Raw genomic sequence first — 15,417 nt, 5'->3', positions numbered from 1 at the left:
TTCCCTAAAAAAGTAGACTGAAAACCTGGGTGCATATTATACACTGAATACAGCATTTTATGCCTCCCAAAATGCTACCCCCTTCACCAAAATGGCTGTGCATAGCGTTTAGGAGGCTTCCAGAGTGCCCCTGGGGGGTGGGGAGGGCAGAAATGAGTGAAAAATTGTATGTTTTTTGCTCAATTTTGCCCCCCCAGCCCCACAACCACTCTATAAGGATAGAAAAATGGGCCGGTTTTTGTTCATTTTTGCTGCCCCTCCAGGAGCACTCTACAAGCCTCCTAAAGGCTATCCATGCCTTTTTTTAAAAGAGAAAAACCCTGTTTTTGTGAAAATGAGCTATTTTTTGGAGATTTGCAGAGTGCAAAAACTTTTTATTTAAATTTGTCTCTTCAAAATCTTGATGCGTCTTATATTCCCATGCGTCTTATACTCCAAAAATATGGTATATTATACATACACATATACATATATTCAAAATTAAACTTCAAAATTAAAATAACAGTGTATGATGGGTCTTACCTTTCGTTCTTATTAACTGTCCAGCTTTTTTCTGAGTAGAGTGATCCATTTTCTGCCTTCACACTAAGAGAGTATAAATCTATGATTCTCAATCTTGGCATTTTTAAGGTGTGTGACCTCAGATCCCAGAAACCTCCAGCCAGCAGGGACTTTAAAGGACAAAAGGAGCATAGTACTAAAGTCATGGGCAACCCTTATGCTTTTTTTGTTATTGCTGTTAACTGTTGTCTTATTAATATGACTAATTGGCATGATATTTAAAGAAAAATGAATATTAGTCTTCCATTGATAAACCAAAAGTTAAAAACAAACTAAAAAATTCTCATGATAAATGATTGAAATAAGTCCTCAGTTAAATATTTATATTGTAGGACTAATTCTATAAGTCCTAATTGTTTCTAACAGTGAACCATTTAGAGGCTTATTTTCTCCAGATGTCTCTGCACCCTCCCCTTCATAGTTCTCATCAGTAGTGTCCTGGATATGTAATGATAGGAACAGATTGATAATGAGAAACCTGAACAGAAAAACATTACAAAGGAAAGAGTGAATGAAATTTTAACTAAAGTTACTAAAGCAACAGGATTGGTCCCAAAAGCACATTGCTTAAAAAAACCAAACACAATTCTACTGTTGACATTTGAAAACATTGAATGTATTATTGCATGATGTTCATCCAGAAGTTTTTAACTCTAATTTGATGAACCCTTGATATTGACCTGGTTTGCTCATAATTCTAATAGTGGTTTGGCTTACTCACCACTTTATGCTAAAAGTTATACAGAATAACAGAATTGGAAGGTATCATGAAGGTTTCTAGTCCAACCTCTTGTTCAAGTATTAGGAGACCCTATACTATTCTGGATAAATCTCATCTTAAAAATCTCCAGCGAGCACCCACAGTTTTTGGAAGCAAGCCATTCTCAATTCACCTGTACTATTTACACCTCCTTGTCCAGATTATCTAATGCAATGAAAAATTACTGTTTTTACTCAAATTTATTGTTAAAACTTCCAAGAGAATATTTCAGGCAACATTATTATTTATTGCTATTGTTTATTTTGGAAAACTCCAAATGCTTTTAATGAGTCCTGGCACTACCACTAGTCTGCATTCATGATGGCAGTATTTGATAATGTCATAGTTGGTATAAATGGATTTTAATTTTTTGGGATTTTGCATCTTGTGCAAACACAATTCTGCCATGTATGTGAAAAAGTTACTACTGTTTTAATTAAGTGAATAATCAGAGTAGCATATATTTATTGCAACTCTAAAAAGCAGTGGCATCTTTTTGCATCGTCAGGCAGAAGCTTTCCTGATAAATGACTTGCATGCTTTAATGAGTAGCAGAGAAATTCGGTACTTTATGAGGTCTGAAGGTTTTTTGAATTATTTGTATGGACGTAGGTTTGTAGAGATTTGTGCATATGTGTAAGGCTAGATAAATTATGTACCCTGTTGTTCATGCACATGTGATGTTCCCAAAAATTCTCTAAAATGCAATAATAGAAGTTTGCAATAAGCATTCTCAGGTTCTACTCTCTTCCATGCAATTCTTAATTTAGAGTTACTATTTAATTTAACTTGCATGATTGTAAGTCATGAATATGGATTATCTATTTGAGCACATAAAACGTTTTAGCTGCCATGATGAAAAGAGTAGCAGTCACTCTCCTTTATTTCTCTTGACTGTGGTCCATTAATTCAATCTATCCAGGGTAGAATTTCATATTTTTACATTTAGATCTAGACATAAAATGCACACTTTTTAATTCCATTTTCAGTTTGAATATTACTGAAATGAATGTTCATTACAGAAAAATTTTGGATAACTGATAAAGACATAATCATTATGTAAATATAATTTAAGCTGATTACCTTTGCAATTATTATGTCTTAAAAATATTGAAATAAGAAGAGATATATTGAAGTTAAAGAAGAAAAAGGGTTTCAAAAACTGACATTTTTGAAATAATCTGTAGTATTACAAAAAGAGTCTTTGTCTTTTATATGAGGTTATAGTGCCCATATCAGCAATAAAAAATGGGATATGCTATTTTGTACATTTGCTGCCCAATGGATTTATTTTAAAATTAATATTGAGCTAGCTGTCTTGTTATTCTGTTGGTTTATTCAATTATTCAGAGACAATTTTGAATGAAAATGATATTTTTTTGCTTAAAATATAACATGATTCAACATCTAAGAAAAAGGTACCAGTACTCAGTTTTTTTCCAATACAATTCCTTCCTTCCTCTCTTCCTTCATGAGTAACATAAGATAGACCAGGAACATTAAGAATCAATTTCTGCCGATGAAATTAAAGAATGACAGTGTTGACTCCAAGTCTGTTATCTCTAATAACAGACTTAGGTTATACCAAATTTATCAGCCAAATAACACAATTATTTAAATTATGCAAAGTTTATTTCTAGTTAGTTATTTGGTTCTCTGCTTTCAGAAGAACCTTTCATAAAGAAGTAATTATTTTAGAATATTTTATCCAAGTTTGGAAATTACTCCTTTTTGTTGCTTAGGTATCAGTGCTCCCATTTACCAATATTTTAATTTATTTATAGACCAATATTTTATGATTATGCATTGCACATTTTCTATATAACCTAATATGAGCTGTTTCTATTCATATTCCATTGGGCTGTGACAATCACTATTCATGAAAATGTTTGAAATACAACTGTTCTGTGCTAACTCAGATTAGGCATTAGCCTAACCATGCAGTGAATGTGGCTATGTATAACAACTAGCCTGTCTAATTTCAGCCTGCCATTAAGTGAATAATTGCCTCATTATGGGGAGAAAATCTATTCTTCAGTCAACTGAACAACTAGATTGCATAGCTAGTTCTGATGTCAATTGAACTTGTTATATAAGAAAAGCAATCCTGGGTGAGACCAAAAGGATAATCCAGCAAACTATTTGTAACATGATCGGGCCTGTGCTTTTAGAGAACAAATTTGACAAACCTTTCATCATTTGTCCTTCAAAAACAGGTGTTCATAATAGACATAAAATAATTTACTGACTTATTATGGGCATCTGCTACTAAACAGAACTTTATTTTGCATAGTAAAACACACACATGAACATCTGATGCATGACTGGGTTTATGCATCAAACTCATAGTATGATTTTTTTGTTTGTTTGTTTAAAATGTTGCACCGGCACCCTATAAATATTGATAAATCATGGGCCCAGTTTGATGTGTGAACTGCCAATTGTGTATTTAACTGTAGTTAACCAGAGAATTCTCTTTAATAATACATCCTTCTATTTCTATCCATTGACCATTTGATTAAATCCAGATTAAATTAATAGGTATCAAGGTAAAGTTCTACATCAGAATTTCATAAGAAAAAAATTATAAAAATGGAAATGGTGCTCTGCTTGTCTATATGACTTTATTACCATATTTAGTATAGTTTTATATTGAAACTTACTGTTTTCTGTGTTTTGTCATAAAAAAGTTATTATGTTGTTTTAGCATGCATATTAGCAGTTCTTCTGTGTACAAAGTGATTCTTTGAGATTTACTGCCATTTCTCAGGGTCCAACTTTTATACAAAGGCTTTAAAGGTAGATCAGCTTTAGCATGGACAAAGAAATCATAAGCTGGCAGTCTGTTTTGAAAATGCTATTTTGTTAATAAAAGTGCCAAATAAAGTTTGATTTTGTGACAATCATATATTAGTTGAAACAGTTTATTATCTTCTGGATTGTATTCTTTGAGTAATAGGTGGGATACATATATTTTACATGTTTGACAGTTTATAAAAATTTGTTCGGCTTTTGTTCACTTAATGATAGCAAATGTCAAAACAGCATTTGCTGTGCTAAGCATAAGTAGAGCAGTGAACAAATCTGTTCAATTTACAGTTTGAAATATCTTTCAATTATTTTATGCCTGGAACTGATAAAGTAACTCCATTAAATAGTTTGGCTGTTATTGCTTTATGAATAAAACTATAATAGAGGTATTTATCATCTGAAAATTAGTATTTCTTTTTTGACTCATCTCTCTGCCTTTATTCTTTCATGATTTAGATGTTGACACATTCATATCAAATATCCTAAAAGGTGAAAATTTATCCAAAAGAGCAAAGGAAAAAAAGGATGTCCTGGTTAAGAAGATGAAAGACATCAAGTCCAAGTAAGTAATTATGCTTGTATAAAATACATTTGTGTAAAAGTATATAAGTTTGCAACCAATCTGTCCAATAGGCTATCCTTATTAGTTTTTTTTAAAAAAATGAATGTTAATAAATAGTCTAGCATAAATTAAATCCTTGTTTGTTTGTTTGTTTGTTTGTTTGGTTTATATACCATGATATTCTCATTTCATGTTCCAAACAAAGGAGAAGGGAAACTCAAGCTCCTGTCATCAGATTGCTCTTCTCTAATAGGTAACAGTAGAAATATAGCTACAGGTAGTCCACCCTTAATGTCCATTGTTTAACAACCATTCAAAGCTATGATGGCACTGAATGAAGGGACTAACAACCAGTCTTTGAAGTTCTGGTCATTTCAGTGGTCACATGAACTAAATTCAAGGGTTTGGCAACCATTTTGTACTTATGGCCAGTTGGTGTGTCCTGTAGTCCTGTCACAATTTGCCATTTGTGGTCTTCCCTGCCAACTTCGCACAAACAAGGTTAATAAGGAAGCTGGCAGGGAAGATCATAAGTCTCTTGGGTAAGTCTCCCCCCCCCCCCAATTCTTCACTTTTGTCCTTTGCTTTTATGCACTGTGCTCTCCCCATGCACTACAACCTCCTTTGCCACTTTGTATACATCGCCTCATCTTCCTCCGTTTCGTTCAGTATCGTCCTTCCCTCCTTTGCCTGAATGCACTGTGCCTTCCTTCCTCTTTTGCCTGCCTCCCCCTTTTTTTACTTACACCCACAATACCTTCCACCACTACTCCTTACTCGTATGCAGTATGCCCTCCTTTTCCCTGGCCTTTCTGCATATATGCCACTCTGCAGCAGCAGCAGCTCCATCTGCCAACATGGATGTAGTCTGTACTTAGCCTTCTCAGACCTCCCTCATCCCTGATCAACACCCCTGCATTCCTTACTTGAGATTTTCACTGCTTCCCATTTAACAATCTGCACATCTTGACGTTATGGTATCCATGACTGTCTGGATTGCTCCCAATAAGTGATGCAGCCCCATGATATGACACTTTGTAACTATATCACTTTGCAGGGGTCATCCTTGTCCAGATTGCCATGGTTATTTGAGGCCTATTCATTTCAGATTAGCCACTTTTTACTTTTCCATGTAAACTTGGAAAAAACATTTGCTTTCATTTGTGAGAAATAGGGATGGCTAGTGCTTCAAACACTTAAGAATCTTTCATAACGTGAGGCATCTTTCTACACTGATGCACTTGGGAAGGGTTTTTTTCATGCAGCCTATGATACCGACCACTGGTTAATGGAGATGGGCAGATGTATGGCAAAAGCATTCAGCAAACATATGTTAGAGGTCTTAATCAATGACTGCCATCTAAGATTGGGCAAGTATAAAGCAGCTATCAATATGCATAAGGATCATTGTCTATCACAACTTGAAGAAAAACTGGTCATCCACATAGGGAATATTATTAAGATGCTTGTAAAAGAAAGATAGGTAATAAAAAGGAAAAAAATTGGGGGATAAAATTCAAAAGTTAAAACCATGCTCCTAAATCTGTAGGAACTTGATCCATGATTTATGGAACAAATGATTAAGCTAGCAGGAATGAGAAATACTTGAATATTATCGCAATAGCATTTAAACTTATATACTGCTTCATAGTGCCTTAGCGGTACTCTCTAAGTAGTTTACAGAATTAGCATATTACCTGCAACAATCTGGGTGCTTATTTTTCTGAGTTTGGAAGGATGGAAGGATGAAGCAACCTTGAGCTGTCAGAATCAAACTCCTGGCAGTGAGCAGTAAGTTAGCCTGCAATACTGCTTTCTAACCACTGCATCACCATGGCTCTTAACAGATTAAAAGGATCATTAACTTTCTTCCCCTTTGGCTTTTTTTCTTTTCTGTTTTGCTTGGAGTTGGCTGCAGTTCTGGCAGGTTGTGTATACTTCATGGGTTTTGGAATGAAGTGATGTAATGATGGCTTTTATTAGATGTCAGAAAAATAACTTCAGACATTGTTAGCAAGACAGGTTTCTAAAAGTGTAGCTTACGAATAATGTTCTGTAATTCAGTCAAGTGAATATGTCAAGAACCCTGACAATCCAGTACAGGATTGAATAGAATCATAGAGTTGGACAGAATCCTTTAGGCCATCAAGCCCAACACCCTATTTAGGTTAGGAATCTCAATTAAATTTCAAAGGAATCTCTGACTGGCAGTTGTCTACTTTATGAATTGATGCTCAAAACAGTCTAGGTAATTAGTTTATTGTTCATCTATAATTGTTGGGATTGTTGTAATTTCATAATATTTGGTATCTAGTCTTGTTCTTCTTGTGACCAATATTTACAGAAGCATTTGATACATCTGGAAATGGTGCCTTCCTTATCAGAAATTAGCAAAATTAGAATTCTTGCTACATCCATTCTAGGGTTACTATTTACCTAGCTATATAAATCCTAGCATGAACCATTATTTCTTTCAAAATGAGGCATTGCAAAAGAGCAAAGTAATATTTCTTTGGACTTTGTGAAAGTAGATATGCTTTTGAAAGAAACTTGATGTGTGCTGAAAACCTTTATCTATGTCTCGCTATTCTTGTCAGACACATGGTTGATCCATGTCATACTTGCTTACAGTATTATATCTGACTGTTGTGTTGTTGTGGTTGTCTGGAAAAGTGACTAAATAGATAAAGCAATATAAGAGGTTGTTGTCATGATGGATATGATTTGTCACTGATAGCTTGGTTTTTTGCCAGCAAAACTTTCTTTCCTATCAAGAATAATGCTTACCTTGGATAATTTGCAACTATCAATATATCGTTTAACACTGATAAATTGTTTATTCTGTCCGAAGTTTTAATACCAGAGCCAGACTTGAGGAATATAACAAAATGTACCAAATGGTACTAGAATATTTGTGTGGTGTGGCTGGCTTATAGTAATGATAGCATCAGGTTCTAGCCTAGGGATGCTTAGCACAATAAAAGTGCAGCATGTATCCCTTCGGTTTTGCTCTTCTGTCCTGGTGATGCTTATGGATACAATTTGTTGTCCGTTGTTGTTTATTTATTTAATTTATAACAAGTGGAATGAGCATCTCTAGGCATGTGTAATACATTTAAAAAGTAGAAAAAGTTAATACCGTGTTTTCCCGAAAATAAGAGAGAGTCTTATTTTCTTTTGATCCTTGAAATAAGTGCTTGGCCTTATTTTTGGGGAGGTCTTATTATTTTTGAGGTCCAGGAGGTGGCAAGCGTGGTCACCTCATGGCTGCTGTTGTGTTGCAGTATTTTTGGGAAGGGCTTATTTTTTGGGGAGGGCTTATTTTAGTGCGTGTACTCAAAAGCTCAGTTGGTCTTATTATCCAGGGAGGTCTTATTTTCAGAAAAATAGGGTATTTGCTGTTATTAAATAATAGCAGGGCAAGAACCATTGAATACCATGAAATAATATCCCCCTATTAATTCAGATTCAAAATCATCCTTATCCTCAGAATGATTCTAGATGTTGTGTGTTTCTTTTTCTGTCTTAACATTGTATTCAGCAATATTCTTACAGGTGTATCCTTATGTTGTCCAGAAAGATATTGTTTATCAGATTTAACTTATTGTAATTGCTTTCCTGTTGTTCAACTTATATAAGCATTATCTTTATCTTTTTTAACCATATTGTGAATTTTTCAGATTAGTGATGATTTTTTTTCTGTTTTCCATATTAACATATTAATGTTTTCAATTCCAGCTTAGGTGCAATATAATACAATCATTAGTTCTTCATTACTAATATGATATTAATATCATGGAACCTTAGATCATATTTTTGAGGTAGTGATGCTCAAAGTGCCTTTCAATAATTAGTTGTGGGCTATCATTTTATTAACCTGGAAAAACATGCACCGTTGTTTAGATTTGCACACATTTACTGTATCCTTTTTCCCACTCTCTCTTTTTCCTTTCCTGCAGCTACCCACAAGAATTTCCCGAAATAGGTAAGAGTATATTTTTTCATTTGCATGTGCCTTAAATATTTTTTATTACTACTGAGCTTCCAAACTGATCTTAAGTACATTCAATCACCTTTTGAAAATTCAGACTATGCACATATGATATGGTTGAGTATGCTGGCTCCCCCTACTGGAAAAAGCATGGAAGGTTCTCCATTTCCTTTTAAAAAAATATACATTTTTCTGCTTTTATAAAACAAAAGGGCACACTAACCAAGAACTAAAAATTGAGAGGGAACAAAACTATTTCAAATGAAATATCATTGCATTGGCATCAACATTAAAATGCTTTCTAATATGAATTCTAAATTTAATGAAAGTGTTTATTCTCGACTTTGCTTGTTATGATGCTCTACTTATTCCTATTTTGGAAAAAAAAATCAAAGAAGTCTCTTATAACAATTGATCATTCCTTTGCTGGACAAATACAGTAGAATCCTTATGTCATGATATTGCCCATTTACAGAGATAATAGAAGCAGGGATATTGTACTTCTATTGGTGAATTTTCCAAGACATTTTACAAATCTGATTTTGACCAAGCAAAAGAAATATTCTGCTTCTAGATGTGAATTTTAGTTTCCTTTTTTTATCTGTTCCTTAACATGTTTCTTTTTTTTTTTTTTTGTCCTATGACTGCAAGTTTAAAAAAACAGACAAAATGAAAGCATCAGCATAAGATATGTCAAAAATATAAATGAACTCTTTGGTCAAATAGTAGAAGCAAATTGTAGCAAATAACGTGAATATTTTCTCCAAAAAGAAGCTTGGCAACAACAACTTGCTTTCACATTTGCAGAAATCATAGTTTTATTTTAGCAGTTTAGAGATTCAGGACAAGAATGGGAATCTGAAATGTGGTTTGCATCTTCTAATGGATTTCTCGAAACAGACCTTATAATCTCATTAAAAATAGCCTGGTACAGTGGTCTGTTTTGAAGCTGAACCTGAGATGGCCCTTATTTTCATGATGCTAATTCATGAGGTCATGACCTGCAGCCTGTGAATGCTGGTATAAGGGTCACAGCATGAGGTCAAGAAAGCATCTGTGGAACTACAGTGGATTCTCCCCCCCCTCCCACTAGTAGGGCAACAGCCAGAAAGAGTAACATTTACTTATTTCATTTTATGTCAGAGTTTATAGGCCTGCTTTCAGACAGGATATATTCAGGATGGCCTACAAAGTTCAGCTGCCAATCTCTAAAACAACAACTTTGCTCCATTGTTTTGGGAATTTGTGTGTTCATTTTCAATGAACTAAATTTTCAGTATTATCTCCAGGTAAAGAGTGTTCCTAGAATTGGTTTGATCACTGAATTTAGATGCAAAAGGAGAAAAGCTTTCTGATTTTCTAATGTAATCCAATTTGGATTTTACATTTTTCAAAGCAGTGATTAAAAAGTAAATATTAATTAATATTTGCCTAAAGCCATTCTACAAATTGATCCTAAACCGAGAATAATTTTCATATACAAGGATCAGATTGCCTATGCAGATAGGCTAGTGACATGCTGGTAGCAACATTTTTAAAAACAATTTTTTGACTGCTAAGGACCATGAGGCATAGTGTCAGGAAAGGTAATAGAGCTAGACTTAGGGGTGTGCAAAATGGTTTGAACTCAAAACCTGTCATACCAATTTTATAGAGAAGTATCCTGATTTATGTTTCTGAACAGAGGAAAATGTTTCAAGCTTATATAGTCCTACCCTGATTTTAAAATAGATGTTTTAAGTTCAAAATGGAGATGCTTTCAGCTTGGAATGCTTCTGTTTAATGCAGTACAGATTTGTTTTTTGAATTTTAAAATTCAAAGCATTTTTAAAGTTGATATAATTTGAACACCATTCCTCATTTTTTTCAATTTTTTTGTTGGGTTTTTTTTTCTTATCTTTTAGCAAAATAAAGATATCAGTTTTTCTTTATTTTCTTCTTTTTAAGAACCTGTGCTGTTCTTTTTGCTGCAATGATGTAATCATGGGGATGGGGATTAAATTGGAAAAAGTGTAGTATTACAAAGACTGTCTGGTAATGCATACTTAAACACCAGGTTGGCTTTCTGATATATTGTAATTCATAAAGTGCATCTGCATAAAAGCATTCCTCAAGCATGGATCTAACAACCTAGATCTAAAAACCACCAGCAGATGGTTTTTTAAGGTAGGCTCATTCATAAAATCTTATAGATGCATATCCTTATTGCTTCCGGTGGGAAAGCTGTTAAACCTATGAAAGTTGGAGATGTTCCTGACCTACTAAATGGAATATATCACCTTATGTACTGAGAGTGTGTAAATTTATTGCAGCTCATGGTTGTATTGTCATCCTGTTTCCTGGACCCATTACTCTTGCCCTTACTATGCGAGTCAAGTGCTTTGCCATTTATGTGTTCTGTGCGTTGTTCTTTTGTCCTTGGATTTTTTAGATTCTGGGTCCCCAGTATAGCTTTCAAGGACAATCGTCTACTTAACATGTTATTTGATGCCCACCAAGTTTATTTCACCACCTAATTTTAAGGTCCCCCCCCACTTTTAATAAAAAGAGAATTGAAAGCTTGTATACTGCAGATTCAGGCGTGTAGAATTTGTATTTCATGAATAATTCCCAGAACGATTCCTTGTATATAAAATGGTGGGTGGCATCTAGTGGTACTTTATTTATATTCTATTAGATGATGTCTTGTGATTGGCTTCATTCTCCACGGGGACAATTTTGTGAAGGTGTCTGGAACATGCTGACAAAATTTCTTTGTTTTATATTTATTTAATTTATTTATTTAATTTAATTGGTTTGTATGCCGCCCACTCTCAAGAGATTCAGGGCGACTTACAGGTAAAAAAGGGACGGGGGACATTCAAAAAAATAAAAAACAACATTAAAAATTCCACAACATTCATAACTTAGGATTGGGCTGGATAAATCAACAAAACCCAAGTGATGTTGGTCTGTCTTTTTTACCTTAGTTATGTATCCTAAAGCTTCTTGACTTTCTGTCTTCCTTTCTCTCTCCCATCTTTCACCCTTTCCCGCTACACACGGAGACACAGAGACACAGAGACACACACATTTACAAATATGCATATAGTTTGTCTGTCTGTCTGTCTGTGTGTGTGTGTGTGTGTTTGTGTATTCTAGGAGGATGAAATCTAAACCCCACTGCCTGTTACTAATCCAATAAATTTCATAAATTTCTGCTCTATAACCATTTGGAGGCTGTTAACTTGCTTTTTGCTTGTCCTCTAGTTTACTCTGAAGATTGTCTTACTCATTAGACATATGTTCACTTACATTGTAGGTTTAAAAAAAGTCTCATGTGTACTGTATTTTATTTTCAATTTTTTGCTTTGTTTTGAAAATTCTGTTAGAGGGCTTCAGTCTTCTGAAAGCAGCAAATCTAAAGCTTTTTGTTATATAGAAATGCAATTGTTAAATCTTCTGAAACTAAGGCCCCCTATTAGTTTTTTGTATATATTGTTATCAATAAATCACTTATACTAATAAATGAGTGGAATGAAAAGTTAAAAGTTCTTACATGACCTAAACAATGGAAAAATGTCTTAAGTCCTATTTGCTATATTTTCTCATTGTTTAGGTCATGTAAGAACCTTTAACTCTTCATTGACTTGAACAAAATTTTTAATATACAAAAATAATTAGAATTTATTGAACTCAATTATATTTATAGAAAAACAACATCAAAAACCATATTTGTTGGAGGTATAATAATGATAATGCTTTTTAAAAAGCACATGTTTTTATGACATATATTTACTAAATTTTTGGAGCAAATAGTGGACTACAGGAATATGATTATGTGACAAAAGCTAAAATTTTCAGAGGATAATATTATCTTGAACTACATATCCAGTACATGAAATTTAGCTTTAATACTTAAAAAATCAGCAAAGGACATACATGAATGTTTCAGATGAGTTCACCCTTGAGGCCTCCACAACCTAATATAATCATTGATATTTAAATTTGGATGGGTAAAGTTATATGAACTCTTAATCTTAACTTCAAAAGTTCTTAACTTGGTGCCTTCATATGTCTTGAGTTACAAGTCACAGAATTTCTGCCTGTATTTTCTGTGTAAACCAGTGTTTTCCAATCTTAGCAACTTTAAGATGTGTGGACTTTATGAGTGGAGTCCATATATTCTAAAGTTGCTGAGAGTGAGAAACATTGCTCTAAACTGTTGGCAGATTATCTATCTATGTAATACTCACTTTGTCATGCCTTTTAACTGAGTGAAATAATGCAACATTGGCTGACAATTTTTGAACCAAGGTACTGCAAATAGACTAACTTACAGAATATATTCAATATTCCAGGACTCATGATTCCCAAGTGAACGAAATTTGGGGTAATTGTGACTGCTTCAATGCTATTTGATGCTGCCACGGTCACATGATCTTCACTTATAATGTTCTGTGACAGTTTCCAGCCTGTTTTGCAATCCATTGCTCCCTCCCCCATTCAGCACTAATCATTTACCTGCCTGCTGGAAAGGGAATTTACGTTGCTCCCTCGTGGCCCATACTGCTCCTGTTGAATACCTTTCCAACCCATGCTTCACCTCCTGCGCATCTCCCTGACCCATGTCACCCATAACATGCCTTTCCTGAAGTGTGTGGAATCCATTGCATGCCTTTATAAATGCTTTGTGAGCCAGGCCACACCCTATGTGTCTTTTCTGACCTGCATGGCATCCCCATAACCATCTCCAATCTGCTCTCCTCATGTGTGCTTTCCCCATGTAGCGCCTCGGGAATCCCACACACCTCTCTGCTCCATCTTGTGCCACTACACACTGCCCATGATTTTCATGGCATCTCTTGCATACTACCAAGCACGCCAGGCATCCTTCCTGTCCCACACTCTGTTCACACATAATCTACAACCGGCGCAGCACTTCTCACAAATCCTCATAACCCCATGCATTCTTTTTGATCCACACTATCCCATGGTGGCTGATTTGATCCACACAGCATCTCTTATCCATTAACGCCCATGCATCCTTGTTTACCTGCACCACTCCCTGTATACATGATGTGACCTGTATTCCATTTATCATGTACACTTATGTACCCTACTCAATTCACAGCATTCACTGGGACAGTCTGCCTGCCTGTATGGAATATCTGACACACACTCAAACACTGTTCCCAACCCTCACAGCACCTTTCACATTCTATGATGTATCATTCATGACCTGCCCACACCTTGATCCTTCCCCTGTCTTGCAGCAGCCACTTACATGTATGCTGGCCTTGAATTGACAACTTCATGTTGGCTTCCCAATTGACATTCTCCCAGCAAGTTTCTCAGAAGCAAAATATATAGGGAAGCCAGCAGGAATTCTTGTGGACAGGGAATGAGGGATGGAGGAAGGGACGGTGGGGAGGGAAGGAGGAAAGGAAAAATGTAAGTAAAGGAAATGGAATTTGTCACTCAGATTGGGATCTAATCATGACTAATACCGTTGTTAAATTTATTACAGAAATTACTATTAGAACTCATATAAGATGTCCAGATTTTGGATTACAAATAAAGTTCAGCATATCTTCTTGTCATCTAGGCCAATCTTTTTAATATGCTGTCTTCCAGACCACCTAGAGTTAAATTCCTGAAATTGCAACAAATGCTGACTGTCAATTCCTGAGACAATAATTGAAACATATACAAAATTTGGCATTATTGTGTGTATGTTTTATGTAAGGATATATATGTGTGTGTAAAGAGTTGTTCATCAAAAATTCCACCAGTTTTTTCATAATTTAATAATTGAAGTAAAGTAAGTATTGATAAAAATTTGCAGCGTTTTTTTGGGGGGGGGGCAGAAGTTAAATATTGGCAGTATTTTTGAATAAAATTATTTAGTATGGGAAGATTTTTTTTTCATGCAAAAAAGCAAAAATTCCTTGATGCAAAATCAATTTTAAGTCTTTATTGTGATAAATGCAAATTAAAGAGTAACTTCTATTCACAATGATTAGATATTTAGCTTCCCGTATTAGAGCAATATCATCATCTATTGGATAAATAAGCAAATTTGCTACAGAACAAATGTAAAAGTACTGTTTAATAAAGGAAGGCATGCCACTGTGCAAGTGATTCAAAATACTACTATCACAACACAAGATATCATATTGTAGAAAAAAAATGTTGGAGCAGAATTATTTCCAGTAACCATTAACTGTGTTTAATTAATGAAACTTATAACAAAATATTCTGGGATAAATCAAAATGTTCTGGGAAAGATATTTTAATGAACATTAGCCTCTTAATTATCCTCTTGGCTACATTGTAGGAACACACGTGTGCTTTTTCTTTGTGTAACAAATTTTTATAAAGAATTATTTTTAAACTGATCATTAATTTTATGGCTGCAGAAATGAGATGCAAAATTTATGCTGTTGTCATTGGCATAGGCTCAAGGCACTACTGGTATTATGCATGATTATAATAGAATGGCTGCCGTCTAATGAGTCTGTAGACATTTCATTTGAACATGCGTTGGTTTTAGATACGTGATTAGGCTTTAACGCTTTCAGTTATGTGTACAAATTCTTTTGCATAGATTTTACCTGATAATCATTATTCCTTAGAGTTCTCTTACAGAGATAGTAATTAACATTTTCCTTTACTGATTTCTATTGCCATTCCAAATATAAAGTTAGAATAAAATTTATATTTTAGGTTGCTTGATGCAGTGATGCCACT

General features: G+C 34.4%; 1 protein-coding gene across 1 annotated transcript in view; it reads left to right on the top strand.

Moving 5' to 3' along the window:
* SKAP2 (src kinase associated phosphoprotein 2) overlaps positions 1–15,417 on the top strand; it is a 241,129-nt gene that overhangs the window by 121,007 nt on the left and 104,705 nt on the right. The window contains exons 3-4 of the mRNA XM_014067803.2: positions 4,589–4,694; positions 8,654–8,679. Of these exons, the coding sequence (XP_013923278.2) occupies positions 4,589–4,694; positions 8,654–8,679 (132 nt within the window). The remainder of the gene's footprint in view (positions 1–4,588; positions 4,695–8,653; positions 8,680–15,417) is intronic.

The sequence above is a fragment of the Thamnophis sirtalis genome, unplaced genomic scaffold (genome assembly GCF_051295495.1).
Source record: "Thamnophis sirtalis isolate CommonGarterSnake01/CBP01778 unplaced genomic scaffold, rThaSir2_p1.2 scaffold_4, whole genome shotgun sequence".
Classification (NCBI taxonomy): Eukaryota; Metazoa; Chordata; class Lepidosauria; order Squamata; family Natricidae; genus Thamnophis; species Thamnophis sirtalis.
The sequence above is the reverse complement of the archived record's forward strand: the minus strand, read 5'-3'. Positions and strand labels throughout refer to the sequence as shown.